We start from the raw sequence: 16,398 nt of genomic DNA on the forward strand, positions 1-16,398 counted from the left end.
GGGGAAGAAAAAGGCATCGGCTAAATGGTCAATGGGTTTTCATTTTACAAATTGTGGACGAATTAGATTGTAAAATGTACAACACAACACTCCTATCATTTTCATATTGTCTATAATTGGATTAACTTCGCATGGGATGCGCTAATTTCATTTGATCCAAATGACAGAGTTGTTGGAAGAGTATGTATTAATCATAATTAATTAAGTAGGCAAATTGGGTTGATCACGAAATTGATAACGATTATTCAGTACATTGTAATTAAGAAGGTGCAAACGAATTGGAGTTTTAAGTATCGAGCATACGGGACCTCAAACACCTAGCCGAGTTCTTTGTAAGCTAAGTACTTAACGATTTATTCTTTTGTAGAATAAATTGTTAGTTGAGGTGTCATATACTATCCAAATAATGATAGTGCGGACACCAATTATTTTAGAAATAAAGAGCATGTTGCTTTTTGACGGTTGACGTTTTCCCTCCTTAGTTTTCACGTATCAAATTAAGGAATAATAAATTACGCGCATACTAAGAAAATAGAAAGAGGATTTCCTTCGTATTTATTTTTTGACATCACACCATTCTCAAAATACTCAAAACAACGTAACGATCTCGGAGACTTGCTACAGGGCGGGCCCGAGGCTCCTTAATCCGAACATAAACCCAAGATTAAAAATGAACAACCATGAAGAGACACACACCCTTTAGGAGAGACATCATGATAAGATCGACAATCTTGTGGTAATAGACGGTGATCACCTCATACGTTTGACATTCTTAGCAAGCATTACGGTTGGCCTAGAGATAACCCTCAAGAGCGTTGAACAAGCCGAAGACCTTCTCCTTGCCTTCGTTGATTTGCTCCTCGGTGAACTGAATGTTACCAGTGGCGTAGTACTTGCTTCTGTTCTTGCATATGGACCCTCCCTCGGGGTTGGCCTCGATCTTGATGTCATACGAGATCTTCTCGAATATGTTCATCGGGGCGTCGCCCTCGATCCAGCTGTAGCTGTATGTGAGTTTGTCCTGGTCCGGAGCGCCAACCCCGTGTTTCGCGTACTTGAAATGGCTAGCTGCAATTGTTATCGTTGAATCAAATGTAAGAGAGCGTTACTTGCAAATATATTGATGATGAGTCAAAATTGTTTGTATGCAAATTGTGATACCAATTCACAAGAAGCACTGGACACAAGATGGTGCGGCGTAACTTGACGGTTGTAACTTTCTGGCTAAGGATTTTCCCTCTTTGCTCTAGGGTTGTAAATTTGAACAGACAAAAGAATTCCGTGGTCACTCTCAAACATAATTAGTATATCTGTACACTCTCTATGCATTTTGTAAGTTACTTTGAACTATCATCTACCAGTGTTTATATGAGTAGGCATTATATTTTTTTTTAAGGGATCGATTGGTTTTTTTAATTTATTATTTTCATTGGTCAAAGCATTCATCCTATGAAGTTGCTGGAAAGATGCAAGTTGAGCTCATATATGTGTCTGCACGATATGTTGTCTTTAGCTCTTTTTGGAATAATTATGAGAGAACGAATCGACCGGATTCATATTTTTTTTTAAGGATAAATTGTATCTGGACATTTCATCAAAATTATCTCGAACATTGATTGGAAAACAAAATAGGAATTTGACTTCGCCAGGGTAGTTGGATCGGTGATTTCATGTTAGATAGAAACATGCATAGAATCTTTTGAGGGTTGACCTTATATATATATATATATATATATATATATATATATATATACTACTTTAAAGGAAATACGGACTGATAATATCTCTGCAAAAATGAGAGTTAATTTCTTTTTCCGCTGATCAAGTTAATTTGAAGCTATTCATACGGTTGTTTCAAAAAAAGGAAAAAAAAAAAAAGCAATCGAACACAATAATAAAAAAACAAGAAAATATATCGGACACTGGATTTACGCGATCCGATTGGCGACACATACTCCATGAGGAGCAGCACATGATTCACCATTAATCAAGCGACAAAACGAAAATTACAACTACACTTGAGTCACTAAAATACTGTCACTTCTTTATAGTCCTCACAATTCATCGCGAGACAATCTGATGACAGAATTCACATAATTTTCCACAAGATTTACTAACTTGATCACCAAAAGCTCCTTTTGGATGAAATTTAAAAGGAGAAAATGCTCAAGCCACGTATTAATTTTCACCGATAATTTTTTGCCGGAGGTACCAAATCGATCCTTTTGTCTCCGACTTAGTATTAAAGTAATCCGTTTGAAATTTTTTGCACTAAAGTAATCTTCATACACAACTATGACACTAAAAGTGTACTTTTGCCGGGGTAAAAGTGAACATGAAATTTGCCTGTTGGAAAACTTCTGACGTGTGTTTAAACCGGGGAGAAACGTAGAAAAGTAGCTTCTCCAATAATCATATGATCTTCTTGAATAATTATATGATCTTCTTGAATGGAGATTAGTGTTTTAAAATTGCTCCATCTAATGCTTTTCTTCCACCATCCCCTTTTGATGCACGGGGTTTACGGTTTTTGGTGGTAGGTCAATTTTTAAGGTTTTAGTGATGAACAAAAAAATTGCGTATTTGTGTTACCATGGGCACCGTTTCCGTGGTTTTTTATTTTTATATTTTTGGTGTTTTCTTCAAATAAATAAAAATGGGTACGTGTCGAAACACGACATATAATTGCATAAGATATACAAAAACACGAAATCTTCATAATAGATATCAAGTTAATTGCAATTACATGTACTAACGATGTCGTCTTCCTACATGACCTCCTGTTCCGCAATGAGGTTGTCTCCGTTGATCGGGAAGCCTAGTGTCATACCGACGAGAATGAGGGTCCGACCGAGTAGGATGTCTCGATGACGAAGGCATATCTTGTAAAAATATGTCATACCCTTACGTAGGAGGGACTGGATAAGAATGAGAGAAATCGGGTCCATACTACGAAGGAGAACTAGCCGGAGTCTGCGGATGTTGATCATCAAATGTTCCGGCGAACCGGGTGAACCCCGCATCGAAATGTTGGCTGAACCCCGGAGTGAACTCGGGAGCAAAATCCGTTGTATGATATTCCATGGAATACGGGACGACATCATCATATGTATGAGCTCGAGGACTTCTCCGGGTCGGGTGAACGATCTCGGGGGGGGTCATCCTCCTCGTCCGGCCCAACGGGTGTTGCCGTAGTTGCTGGTTGAGGTGCTGGCATCATTGTTAGCCGCCGTTCCTCATTCCGGGCATATAACATTGCCCTAGCTATCGTCCTTACTTTTTCCCAAGCTCGAGGAGATGGACCGACCGAATCCATGATATGTACGATCTGCTCAACCCCGTCACCCTAGTAATGATATTAAAATTAACAAAAGTTATCAATATATCAATAATTTATGTGACTTAAAATAAGTAGTGAAATAAATTAAAATTAAAATGCACGAACCGTTGAACCCATTGCAGCTCCCGCAACAGAAATCCACTTCCTTGTATGTCGACGGAACCACTCCATATATCCGGAATGAAAGTGGAGTGTTTCCGTTGAATGTCTACCCCGCACTATACGTTCGGCACGTCTGTTCCACAAATCGATCCACCGTCTATGCTTATTCTCCCAATCAGTCTTGGGTGGCGTGTTATCAAGACCATGCAAGGCACTATGATCGTGAGGATTCTTAGGTATTGGCTGCTGCAACCGAAACCGCCGAAGTACACGGTCCGGATAGTGCCACTCAACTATCCAGTGACAGATGAGTGGGACTTTCGCCCTCCAATAGTTTTGTCCGTGAAAGCAGATGTCTGGTACATCTTCTTCAATTTCGTCATACGGCTCCCAAATAATCTGTTATCGTAATGAAATATATCAAATTACACCAAAGCTAAATTTAAAGATTAACATTATATTAAACCCACTCGTTGCTATCATTACTTACATCATCGGTCCCCATTCGATCAAATTGGTAGCGTAGATGTGTCACGGTATGCGTGGGGACGTCGGTTGTAGTTCGGCCTCGACTCCAGTTGCAGAAACATACAACTTTAGATTTCATGTACTATACGCGCTGCAAAAAAATTAATGACGCACGAAATGAAAAAAGGCAATACATGACATACCGACTACCGAAAGGTGCATCCGGGAAAGGAGCGGCGGAAGTCGGACCCGGGGAGACACATTTGAAACGCTCCCACGCCCAAATCCGGAGTACATGTAGGGCACCGCCCATTTGCCTCGCGTTTGGATCGGTTGCACGGCATAGCTCCCGATACAACCATGCTAGTCTTTGCGGAACCCCAACCTGTCTTGTGTAGGGGCCTCGATGTTCGTTAATAGTGGGAGAAATAGCAAACTAACTCGAGCACCTGATTTGTCCGCAAAAATATATCCTCCAATCGGGCGAAGAACGAATGCCCTAGCATGATATAGTACAGTGTCCTCATCGGCATCTTCGGGAAGATGGTGAAAGTTTTCACTCAACCATCTTAAATTTATTTGTGTGCCGCGCGATTGAGGTGGCCGAGCACCAAGCAGATGATCACGGAGATTGCCCCAATTCCAATCGGTAGGGCCGATATCAGCAAGTCCCTCGATAGGAAGCCCCGTAATCATCGCAATGTCCTGCAGCGTGATGGTAACTTCACCTTCCGGCATATGAAAGGTATGGGTCTCGGGCCTCCATCGCTCGACCAATGCTGTAATCAAATGCCAATCAAGCTGGACAAACCCCATTTTATAAACACCGTAAAATCCCGAATCTTGCAGATAAGGGAGTATTCGCGGATCAAGTTCACCTACGTGTTGCGCCGCTCTTTGACATCTAAGAAGCTGCAGTTGCGGTATATCGCAAAATTGTCACATCAACTATTAGTGACTATTTTCATAATGTCGTGACAAATGACGAGTTAACATGCTAAATTCCGCAATTACCTCGGTGTCCCATAAAGCTTGTGATGCGTGTCGCGCTTGTCCACTAAGTAGTGAATCATTCTCGGGCCCCGGCTGAATGTGACTCCTCCGTGCCATTTCAACCGAATTGTGAAGAATGCTAAAAATTCGTAACTTCGGTAAGTAATCGAGGAAGAGCACGAGAGTTGAGTAATCAATCGAAGAAATATAGTCGATGATGAGAAATGAGAGCACTCGCCTCTACTTAAAAAAGCAGAGCTGAAGGACACTCTGCAACGCCCGTGAAAGCGCCGCAGACGCCCCCCATGGCTGCAGTACCATTATTGGCGCTGCAGCTCATGTGGAGGGGCAGCCCCCTCCCCCTATGGCTGCGGGCGCCATTATTGGCGTTGCAAAATTAGGGGGTGGGGGGCAACCCACTCCCTAGGGCTGCGGCGCCATGCCGCAGCCCTAGGGGGACCTCCCCCCTACCTCCGCGGCGCCATTATGGCGGCTGCAGGGGAGGGGGAGGCCGGCCCCCCCCCCCCTCCCCACGCTGCAAAGCATTGCTTTGCAGCGTGGGAGAGGCCCCCGCTCGGCAAGTATGAGCGCCGAGCGGGGCCCCGCCTTGCCGGGCGGGCGGGGGGGCCCCCCGCTGCTGCGAGGCGGGGAGGGCCCCGCTCGGCGAGCCCGAGCTGCCGAGGCGGGGGCCCCCTCCCCACGCTGCGGCGTGGGGGGGGGGCCCGGCCTCCCCCCCCCCTGCGGCGCCATTATGGCGCTGCAGAGGTAGGGGGAGGGCCCCCCTAGGCTGCAGCATGGCGCCGCAGCCCTAGGGAGTGGGGGAAGCCCCCCCTTTCGGCGCCATAATGGCGCTGGAAATGGGGGGCCCTCCCCTGCGCCATTATTGTGTGTGTAGGATGGGGTGCCTCCCACCCCCTATTTTTGTAACCTCATTGTGGTGTTATTGCCGTCCTACCTCCTTCACGGGTGCTACGACTTCTCTTCGACTGTGTTTAAAGCACAGCTAAAGCTCCCCTCTCTCTTACTCTCTCATTCTCATATCACTCTTGCGCTTTCCCTCTCTCGTGCTCCAACTCTCGCACTTCCTCTATTTCACACTAACATCCTCTCGGTTGCCTGGGCTCAGAAATTGTTGCCCTCTCTGTTGCTTCGGTAAGTGTATATTACAGTGTGTGTTTTATATATTTTTTATTAATATCTACGTCATATTGAAATTAATTTATGAAATTTTTTTCCCCAGAAGTTGTGATTTTGTCCCAAGCCAACGTTGTTGCTCGGTGCATTGTCTTGGGAGTTAAGAAATATTCATTCGGCACGTGCTCTCCATCGATATTTCGAGGTTAATTTTGTTGTACCTATTTTTTACAGTTTCTGAAGTATAGATTTATTTTTTTGGATTGTTATTTATACGTGAAATAATTACAATATTTAAAATTCATTGAATTTTAATTTTGTAAACATTTCTTTAGCATAATTTTTATGGCTATAGAAGGATGTTTATTTCATTTGATATATTGGTTGTTGTAATGTTTCGTAAAATGTAGCCGCCAAATAATTTATAATTTCTTTAGCGGAATGGCGTCTACATCTGTTGCGATTTTGCATTGGGGAGGTAGAATAGTGCAAAAAGATTATGGAGCTGATTACGAAGGCGGAGAATCCACCTACTTCGCGTTTGCAAACATATGGACATTAGATGCATTACGTGCTACGATTGAGAGCGCGTTGAATATTACGGGAAATCAGTATATTCATAGCATCATCTATAGATGCCCAAATGTCACACAAGGGTTTGTCGTGTATGATATAATGGACGTGCGTGATGACAATACTGTTGGGATGATCCAGCAATTTGCCAATCAGACTGTTGGAATGGGGTTTCTAGTGTTTTATGTCATTGTAGATGAACACCGGGTGATACATGATTATCATACGGGGGAAGGGTCCAATGTTTGTGAAGAAGAAGAAGAACAAGAAGGAGCAGAAGAAGAAGAACAAGAAGGAGAAGAAGAAGAACAAGAAGGAGCAGAAGAACAAGAACAAGAAGGAGCGGAAGAAGAAGAACAAGCGGGACAAGATGCTGCTGTGCGTAATCGACCGGGTGAGTCCGATGATAATAACGATAATAATGATGATGATGGTGATAATGATGATAATGACCATGATGAGGCTAGCGATGAAGACGATGATAGTTGGATGGACAGTGATGATAGTGATGCCGAAGCTGTTGAATCTGACAATATGGAGAGTTACTATAACACGCAGTATAGTAACCCCATTCAACCATTGGTACATCCACCGCCCTACTCAGAGATCGACTTTGATATGATGCAAGACGATACAAGAGCAAAGCCGGGCGGTACGGTATTTGATCCGTCGAAAGAATTTGTTGTTGGGCAGCTTTTTCCATCACGGGATGCGGTACTGCTAGCTGCCAAGGAGTACTCAATGAGAAGAAATCATAGGTTTTGCTATGATACCACGAAGAAGAGAGAATATGTCATCAAGTGTGGTAATCCGAATGGACCATGTGGCTGGAGGCTCCGCGCGATCACAAAAGTGGGTGGCATGTTTTGGAAAATAAGTAAGTATAATGGCCCACATACATGCGGTAATATACATGCATCTCGAGATCATCCGCACCTCGATCAAATGTACATATGCAGCTTCATCCAACAAATGGTCTCCGCCCAACCGGATATCAAAATCAAGGCGATCATGGCGGAGATTCAAGACAAGCTTAACTTCCAACCTACTTACCGTAAAATCTGGAAGGCCAAACAATTGGCGATTGCCAAAGAATTTGGCGGATGGGATGAGTCATATGGTAAGTTGAGGAGGTACATGAACGCAATGATGAAAGAGAATCCAGGTTCTCATTTCGTGATCGAGGAACGCATGGCCGAGGATGAGAGCTGCACGGTTTTCGACCGCATGTTTTGGACTTTTAGGCAAACAATTGAAGGTTTCAAAAGTTGTCGGCCTGTTATATTTGTCGACGGTACTTTCTTGTATGGAAAATACCGAGGAACGCTCCTTTGTGCGGTCTCACTTGATGGGAATAATCATAATTTCCCATTGGCATTTCTTTGTGGTTGATAGGGAAAATGTTGACAAGCGGCGGTGGTTTATGAATATGCTGCGGAGATATGTCACCAGAAGGGATGATATTTGTGTGATATCGGACGGACATATCGGGATTCAACAAGCAATGCAGACAGCACGGTGGCGTCCTCCACATGCCCACCATAGATATTGCATTCTTCATATTGTCAGCAACTACAAAAAATATTTCAAAAATGCCGACGGGATAAAACATGTTCAAATGGCAGGTAAATGTTAAATTTTGTGAATTCTCACCTCAAAACTTTTTACAAAATTTTACTATAATGTCTTGTATCTCGATTATTGTTGTAATGTGCAGCTTACGCGAATCAACGACGGAAGTTCGATTTCATCATGAGCCGAATTAGGGAGGTCGATCAACCCACTGCTGAATGGTGTGATCGGATTCCAAGGGAGAAATGGACAAAGGCTTATGATGGAGGGAAGAGATATGGGTCGATGACCACAAATTTGGTTGAATCGGTCAACGGGATGCTGAAACCCGTTCGTGGTTTGCCAATAACAGCCATGGTGGAAAAGATATTCTACCAGTTGTCTCATTATTTTGACACGAGGAGAACGATGTACACGATGCAGAAGGCCAACCAATGGCAATTTACGCAAATTGCGGGTGAAACGCTCCACAAAAATAGCGAAAAGGCAAAGAGGCATCGGGTAAGATGTTTCGACTACGAAAGAGGGATTTACGAAGTGAAAGCTGCACGTGATAGAACTAGAGGATCTGGGGGCAACAAATACAAAGTGCATCTACACGAGCGAACATGCACATGTGGGAAATTTGAACAGTTGAAACTTCCTTGTTCCCACGTAATTGCGGTATGCCAACTACATGCAATTGATTACACTGGGTTCGTAGATGAATGCTATACGTTGGACAAAACCCTTCAGTGCTATCGGTACATGTTTCATCCGTTAGGGCATCATGACTACTGGGATAAAGCTAATGAGTTGCCATTAGTTCCGGATCAAAGGCGTATTAGGAAGAAAGGAAGGCCTCGTGCATCTCGGATACGTAATGAGATGGACTGGAGAACCCCGAGCAGTAGCGATTCGCGTAACCATTGCACGAACTGCGGGAAATCGGGGCACAACAGGCAAACATGTGCGCACGGATCGGCTCGGGATTAGATGCCGGTTGTGCCAATTATGTAAAATAGTTTGCTGACACTTTTGTAATAGATCGCGTAACCATGTGTAATTTTTTTTTTGTGACATTACCATATCTCAATTGCGCGATATTTCATCATTTATGTGTACATATAATTACTTAATTAATATACGGCCAATAGTTTCCTACTTTGTGCACATATAATTGCTACATGTAATTGCACACATACACGTCGTCGGAGTATCCCTTCCCACCTCGTATGGAGCCAAAAAACTTGGGCATCATGGACTTTTCAAATGCAAAAAGAGAATACTTCAAACTAAATTACTCAAACCCGTGAATGGCGCTGCAACGCCCAGGTGTGCAGACGCAACTGAAGCTACGTCCGCACACAATAAGGTGTAGGGCGGGCCTCCCATAAGTGCTGCGGTGCCATTGCGGCACCGCAACGTACTACCTTTTTTTGTTTATTTTTTCATGCGGTGCCATTATTGGCACTGCAACGTACTTGGTTGAGGGAGGCTCCCCCAACCAAGTACTCGATTTTGTGCCAATAATGTAGCATGACCTCTCCCTCTCACTCTCCCTCTCTCTCTCTCTCTCTCTCACTCTCTCAAATTTGAAGTGACATGACCTCTCACTCTCACTCACTCTCTCTCTCTCTCTCTCTCTCTCTCTCTCTCGCCCGTATTTGGAGGAGGCCCCCCCCGCCGCGGCGCCCGCCGAGCCCGTGGGGGTCTTGCCGAGGCGGGCCCGCTCGGCGGCCCGCGACTGAGAGCGGGCCCGCCCCGCAGCACCCCAAGTCTGCGAGGGCGCCGCGGCGGGGGGGGCCCCCCCAAATACGGGCTGCTGCGGGAGGGCCTCCCCCAAATCTCGCAGTATAAAGTGGATGGGAAGGAATTCAAAGTTGGAGCGCAAAAACGAAGTTAGTCCCAGTTATTTTTCTCTCATTCTTAAGTGCTTCGTGAAAAAAAGGAAGGATAGGATGGATTCTCTCGTCCAACAAGACCGACCCGCCGAGCGTGGCGAGTACCCCTCCCGCCACGGCCGGGACGGGGATTCTACGTTCGTGGCGGTGAATCCAGCGAAGGAAATGGTACGCATACTCTGGCCGTCCTAGACTTTTCGTCGTTAATTTCTCGTAAAGGTTCATTCATTATCGCTGTTTTTCACAACCATCACAATTTTGGTTTCCATTTTGTGTGAATTAGGTTGATCGGTTTTAAAGGCCGTACATTTTTAAATGCCTAAAATTCCAAATAAGGTTTGAGGTCTACCCCGATTTTATGTTCGTGCGGGCGATTGTCCGCCTCCAATGCGGAGATACTGGTTTTGAGGAAACTTTGATCTTATGTAACGACCGTAAGGAATACGCTGTCCACCGGTAAGTTCGCCCCTCACACCCTCTATAATTACATCACATAATGATACATGTGCATTCTCGTATGCATGCATGCAAGAGAATGTTCGCTGTTATAAATTTGGAATGTCGGCCTCATTTTTTTTTTATCTGTTTTTCAGTTATTGCCTAGAGACCGTAGTTTTCCATGGGGACGTTCTTTGGTTCTGCGAGGATTGTCAACCCGAGATTGGAAAACCCGACACGAATGGGGAAGGCTTTACTCCCACGGGGCAGAAGAAGAAGAGGAGGACTAAGAACCGAAGTGGACGAGGGTGAAGAATGGAAGAAATAAGAAAATGCTCAAACCATGAGCATAAAAGGGATGAGCAAAGAGACGACCTCAATAGCCCCAAATCATTATTGTCTATCTACCTCGGGACTTTTCTTGTCCCCGCTTTCATATATTCCAACCATTAACTGAAAGCATTTATCTAACAATTTCTCTAACAACATCTATTTTGTTCTACCCACCCTACGCTTTCTAATCAATTTTAAGTGGGAAGAAGAGCGGTTCTAGTCGTTCCGCGGTCACTAATCTCCTCAAGATTCTTCCTAAAACGTAGCAAACATCGTATTCGGAATCCATCTTATATCGCTCCACACCCCGATCTGTTGTTTAATACGAGATTACTCCAATCCACGTAAGCTAGACAATGACTTGAACCCTAATGAGCTTTATGGTCTACTCAAAAAGTCAACATCGGCTCGCGAAATTTGCCTCTTTCCAAGTACTAAAATGAACTTCGACCAACCCCCCAAAAAGATAAAAGACTGCCTTAATGTCCTTTCGATGTAAATTAATCTCTTCAATATCATGTACATTGAACTTTTCAGTTTGTTCACCAGCCATGTTTTTTTTGCTCCACTTACACAAGAAAGTACTTCGGTAACTATTGATTGACAAAACATGATTAAAATAAAATAAAAAAATTGCAAATTGCATGTTCTGAAGAAGCCATTCTTTGAATAGCCTAAGAGGCATCCTTTTTTTTCTTTTTCCTTTTTTTTGGGTAATCCTTTGCTTGGTTTCTCGGAGGCTCGTGCAAGTGATGAGAGTCTCATTCGACAAGAGAATGCCTTTTTATTTTTTTATTTTTTGCGCCCCTCCTCATTCAAACATGAGGCATGAATATCATATGCTTTCGTGTGATATCGGTGGCTACATACACATACATAATTATAAGAATTCTCGCGACGCGCCGAAATCGCTATCCCCTTAATCCACGGGTTGTTAAATCAGCCGATTGCTTATGAGACTTCTTAGTTTGTCGCGTGATTTTTTTTTTGTTCAAATGAATTCAAGCTTCATCCCTAGCTAAGAGTTTGGTTCCCTAAGATTAGTCAATTACACGTGAATTTTCGTAATCACCTAGCCCTTTGGAGTGCCAGGATACCCCCGACCCGGTCCAAATGCATGCACATACGAAAATTACCTTTTTGCCCATTTAGCTTCCATCATTCACATATCAACCCAAGCTCACTTCTCGGGAATGACCCCATTTTCGTCTTTTTACTCTCGAATCATTCCCTCTCTGTGAGAGAGACGTTTTCCGTAAACAGGGGATATTTCCATATCATCCACTGTCAGCACAATTGCACCCCCTAAAATTTGTCCCAAAGCACCAACATATGTTACGTTGTGTGTCCAATGTGTGGGGTGGGGTGGGGTGGGTGGGGGGTGGATTGGGCACCCGCTCGGCACCAAAAATGCCGAGCGGCGGCCGTTCGGCATCGACAATGCCGAGCGGGAGCGGCTCGGCATTTTTGGTGCCGAGCGGCACACCAGCTCGGCACTATAAGTGCCGAGCGGGTGGCGGGCCACCACTGCTCCCGCCGATCGGCGGTGGGACTGCCGAGCCGGGTGTCGCTCGGCATTATGACTCCCGAGCGACACCTGATTTGGTAAATAAAAAAAGTCAACACCCGATTTGGTATTTACTTTGTTTTGGCCACCTGGTTTGGAAAAAAGCCCGAGTTTGGGAGATCACGCACCCTCATGCCCTTCATGCCCGGAACCCAGTCAATGACCGTATCCAAGAAAGTATTTGCTTCAGAAGAGCTGGCATCTGCATGCATGAATAACGTATTTCTTTTATGCGGTACAGAAAGCTTTAGATATAATTCCCTTTCACATTAATCTTTCGTACTTTAATAAAAACAAGGATGCTCTCATTTGGAAAAGATAGGATACAAAACTTGATTATTTTGAGTTCTGTTCATTCAAATGAGATATATATCTTCCGTTGTAATTTTATGCAAGATCAGCCTCTTCAAATACTTAATGCTTGACAAATCACTTTGCAACATAATTCTATTGAGGTTATCCATTGCGAAAGAATGTACTCAAAAGATGCAATTCTTGTTAAAGGTTCACAGTTGATATGAATGGCACCAACGAGTGCAATGATCTACACATTATCATATGATTTCTCTGGTCAACTATTCAATCTTCCTTCTTGTCATTTATCTTTAGAGACTCTTTCATCTCGTTCTTGGAATTTATATCTCTGCTCGACTACATATTGTTTCCCTTTTACCTTGGATTTTCTCTATCTTTTTTTGTTGTATCCGTTTCCAATTATCCTAATGAAATGCTATAAGATGTTTTCTTCCTTTTATCGTGAAAATTCAGTCTTAATCCTGGAAGCAAAAGAACTACTGAAACCGTGCAAAACCATCACAAGAGTTTATGTACAAAGCACGGGCAAACCCTTATGAAGCACTTGATGAGTTATTTGACTATTCATATAACTTCGTTTTTTTTTTACTTTTTTTATTAGCCCCCACATTCTAAATTTTGTCATGACTTCTTGATGAGCTAAGGTACATTTTTCCTAATTTCGGGAATGCTAAAACTTCTAAGCTTTATGAACGGTAGAAGATGTGTCACACAATGAGAGGGCCACTTGTCAACTTCTACAATATGCACCGAAATACTTATACATAAAATATAATAATGGTCAGCCAAAATTAATATTGCAATACTGTCAAGCATTTTCTAATAATATGGCCATACTTTGAGTAAATGAGAATAGCAATCAAACCTACATTCGCATTGGGGGGATTAGGTTCCACTTCTGATGCAGTTCCAAACCAAGAATACAAATCGAAGAAGAGACATGATTGATGATAACTAAAAGTATAAATAAACTAAGAATTACTAAATAGAAAAATTAATGATCTAATCAAACATTTTGGATGATGTAAACTATAGCTTTTTTTTTTATTTTAAAGGACACCTCAAGTGCTAATATTTGTGTACGGTGTCACTTTGCTAATATTTTTTTTTCTTTGGATCACTTAAGTGTCAATTTTTTTTAAAAATGATTATTTAAGTGCCAACTTCGGTGAGATCGTCGAAATTTCTTACCATTGACACTGAAGTGATCGTTTTTTCTCCGATCCGGCACTAAAGTGATCGTTTTGGATCACTTAAGTGCCAATTTTTTTGAAAAAATAATTATTTAAGTGCCAATTTTAGTGAAGCCGCCAGAATTTGTCGTCGTTGGTACTAAAGTGATCCTTTTTTCTCCAATTTGGCACTTAAATGATCCAAAAAAAATAATAATAATGACACCAAAGTGAGCACCGTATGTAAATATTGGTACTTGAGGTGTCTTTATGCCCTTTTTAAAATATGGAATGATAGATGTAACTATTGCTATAAAAAGGGTAAGTCTTCTCTTAACTTTAAAGTACCTAATTCATGGGGAAATATCAATGGCCATATCTATATTTGAATGGGGCATCCAAATTCTCTAGTGAACCACTTATCGACTTACAGACAACTGAAAAATAACTATTTGTGAGGATCAAAGATGATGGAGATGGTTTGGTAAAAAGAAACAATTAACCCGCCTATGAACCGGTAATTAATCCATGGAAAATCGTAAAAGCATGCTCCCAACAATACCTTTGGACATGCCTAGCAATATGTTTTTAAGAATCCTTGGAAACACTTTCTAGGTCAGCAGCTTGTAGCAGTTTTTATGAAGTTACAGCTATACTTAAGTAGTTTTACATGTATAGTTGATGAAAGAATATTGGCGAGGAGCCAAGCACGTGGGTCTGTGAGCTCACTCCTCATCACCACTACACGAATGAGTACAAGCTCTATTTATAGTATTTATAGAGCAATTCCACCCACATAGTGCAACTTGGATCTTTCTACGCATGCCGATGTGGGCTTCTCATTACCGTAAGGTATAACTACTCCTTAAATACTTGAACACCACTTTTCTTGCTGCTCACGTCCATCTAGAGTAGTCTAGATTGGTCTAGAAATTTCTTTCTCAAAAATGGATCATCAGTTTCCAACAAACACCCATAAATTATAACATATGGAGATTGAATTCGTACAAGTGGATAGACGAGAGAGTCACTTACCTTTATGGGGTGCAAGAGGACGCAGCTTGTCCTTGATGGCGCGGTAATGTTTGGGAGCCAGGAATGAAGAGGCAGAGACGGGCCAGAAGAAGAGGAGAGGGACGTTAAACTGCCGAGCCGCAGGAGTGGCAGCGAACGACATGAAACCGTCGCAGAGGATGCAAGAAATGCCTCCAGGCTCATCCGATGATGTTTCGAGGAAAGCGGCGACGAGGCGAGAGAAGGGAAGAGGCATGAAGGTCCGAGTGGCTTCACAGAGGTCGGGCACGTCCCGGTCCGCATCTGGATCGAAGGGAGGCGGGAGGCCATCTGGGATGGTGACGAATTGGAAATCATCAAGACTGGTGGAGAAGAAAGAAGGGTGAGAGCTGAGGAAGCGTGCATGGTTGAACTCGGTGTTGACGAAGGTGATGCGAAAGCCTGCACGTTGGTGGAGGAGCTTGGCTAGCTTCAGCATCGCGCCGATGTGGCTCTGAGCTGGGCTTGGGAGACACACTGCGTGCCCTCTCTTCTGCTTCTTCTTCTCCTCCTTCGTCTCCTTGTCGTAACCACTCATTCTCCCGCTTCTGCGTCTCGGAGTCAATCACACAGCTTCTGCTTCTCGAGTTGAGATGATCCGCCAGGTATATAATATAACATCATGGGGTTCGTCCACACCAAACAGTCAATTCCTGAAACGTGTCCCCGAGAAGTATGTGGCCGAATACTTCTTGGACAGGTGAAGTCAAACTCCTTTCTGCGTGCTCTCGTTTTGAGTAGAGCTCCATGTTTGACCGACCACTCTCAGTTCATGGAGATGAGGAAGTGGGATGGCGCTCATTAAATTTTCCAGTCAAGACAGCGTAGGCGCTTCAGGATTTGTCGGTCCGATGCATGGCATGATGCCCATGGGAAGGGGATGGGGCGACGTTATGGGCCTGTCTTAAAATGCCTTTGCATTCAAAGAATTTTCAATTGAACTATAAAAATTGGGACCGCTAGAAAAATCGGAAAGTAAATCGGTGAGGCAAAATGTTTTCCAACTTGAAGAAATATTGCACGCTCAAGCTTGGGAAAATGTCTCTCTCTTTTTCAAAAGCAAGGGGGGAGAGGGTTGGCCCGTCTGAGCCTAGGCGAAGCCGCCCTTGCCCAAGCACCTGTCAGATCTAGCGAGGCTGACACTCTCACCTATGGCAGGAAGCCCCACCCTCGCTCAAACAAGGACAGCCCTCGCTGGCCATCGGAAAGAGAAGGGAAAAAAGAGTAAAAAAAAACAGAGAAAGGAAAAAAAAATAAAAAAAACTAGAGAAATCACAAATTATTAAAAAAGTTATTAAAAAATGTCAACTCCGTTCTAAAACACGAAGACCGCGCCATGTAGGTCGACCGGCGTTCGCATTAGCAATATCCGGCCAAAATTAGTTAGAATGGTTGAATTGACCCTAGATCAAAATGTTTATGACTAAATTGGTAACATTAAAAATGTTTACCATT

At 43.3% G+C, this 16,398-nt stretch overlaps 1 protein-coding gene across 1 annotated transcript; it reads right to left on the reverse strand.

Moving 5' to 3' along the window:
* Positions 1-793: 793 nt before the first annotated feature.
* Positions 794-15,483, reverse strand: LOC115756527 (7-deoxyloganetin glucosyltransferase-like). The gene is made up of 3 exons (XM_048284327.1): positions 14,926-15,483; positions 12,510-12,605; positions 794-1,068 (listed from the first exon to the last, which is right to left on the reverse strand). The coding sequence occupies exons 1-3, from the start codon at positions 15,479-15,481 to the stop codon at positions 794-796; spliced, it is 927 nt and encodes a 308-aa protein (XP_048140284.1). The 5' UTR covers positions 15,482-15,483.
* Between the last annotated feature and the right edge of the window lie 915 nt (positions 15,484-16,398).

Source organism: Rhodamnia argentea, chromosome 8 (assembly GCF_020921035.1).
Source record: "Rhodamnia argentea isolate NSW1041297 chromosome 8, ASM2092103v1, whole genome shotgun sequence".
In the NCBI taxonomy this organism is placed as follows: Eukaryota; Viridiplantae; Streptophyta; class Magnoliopsida; order Myrtales; family Myrtaceae; genus Rhodamnia; species Rhodamnia argentea.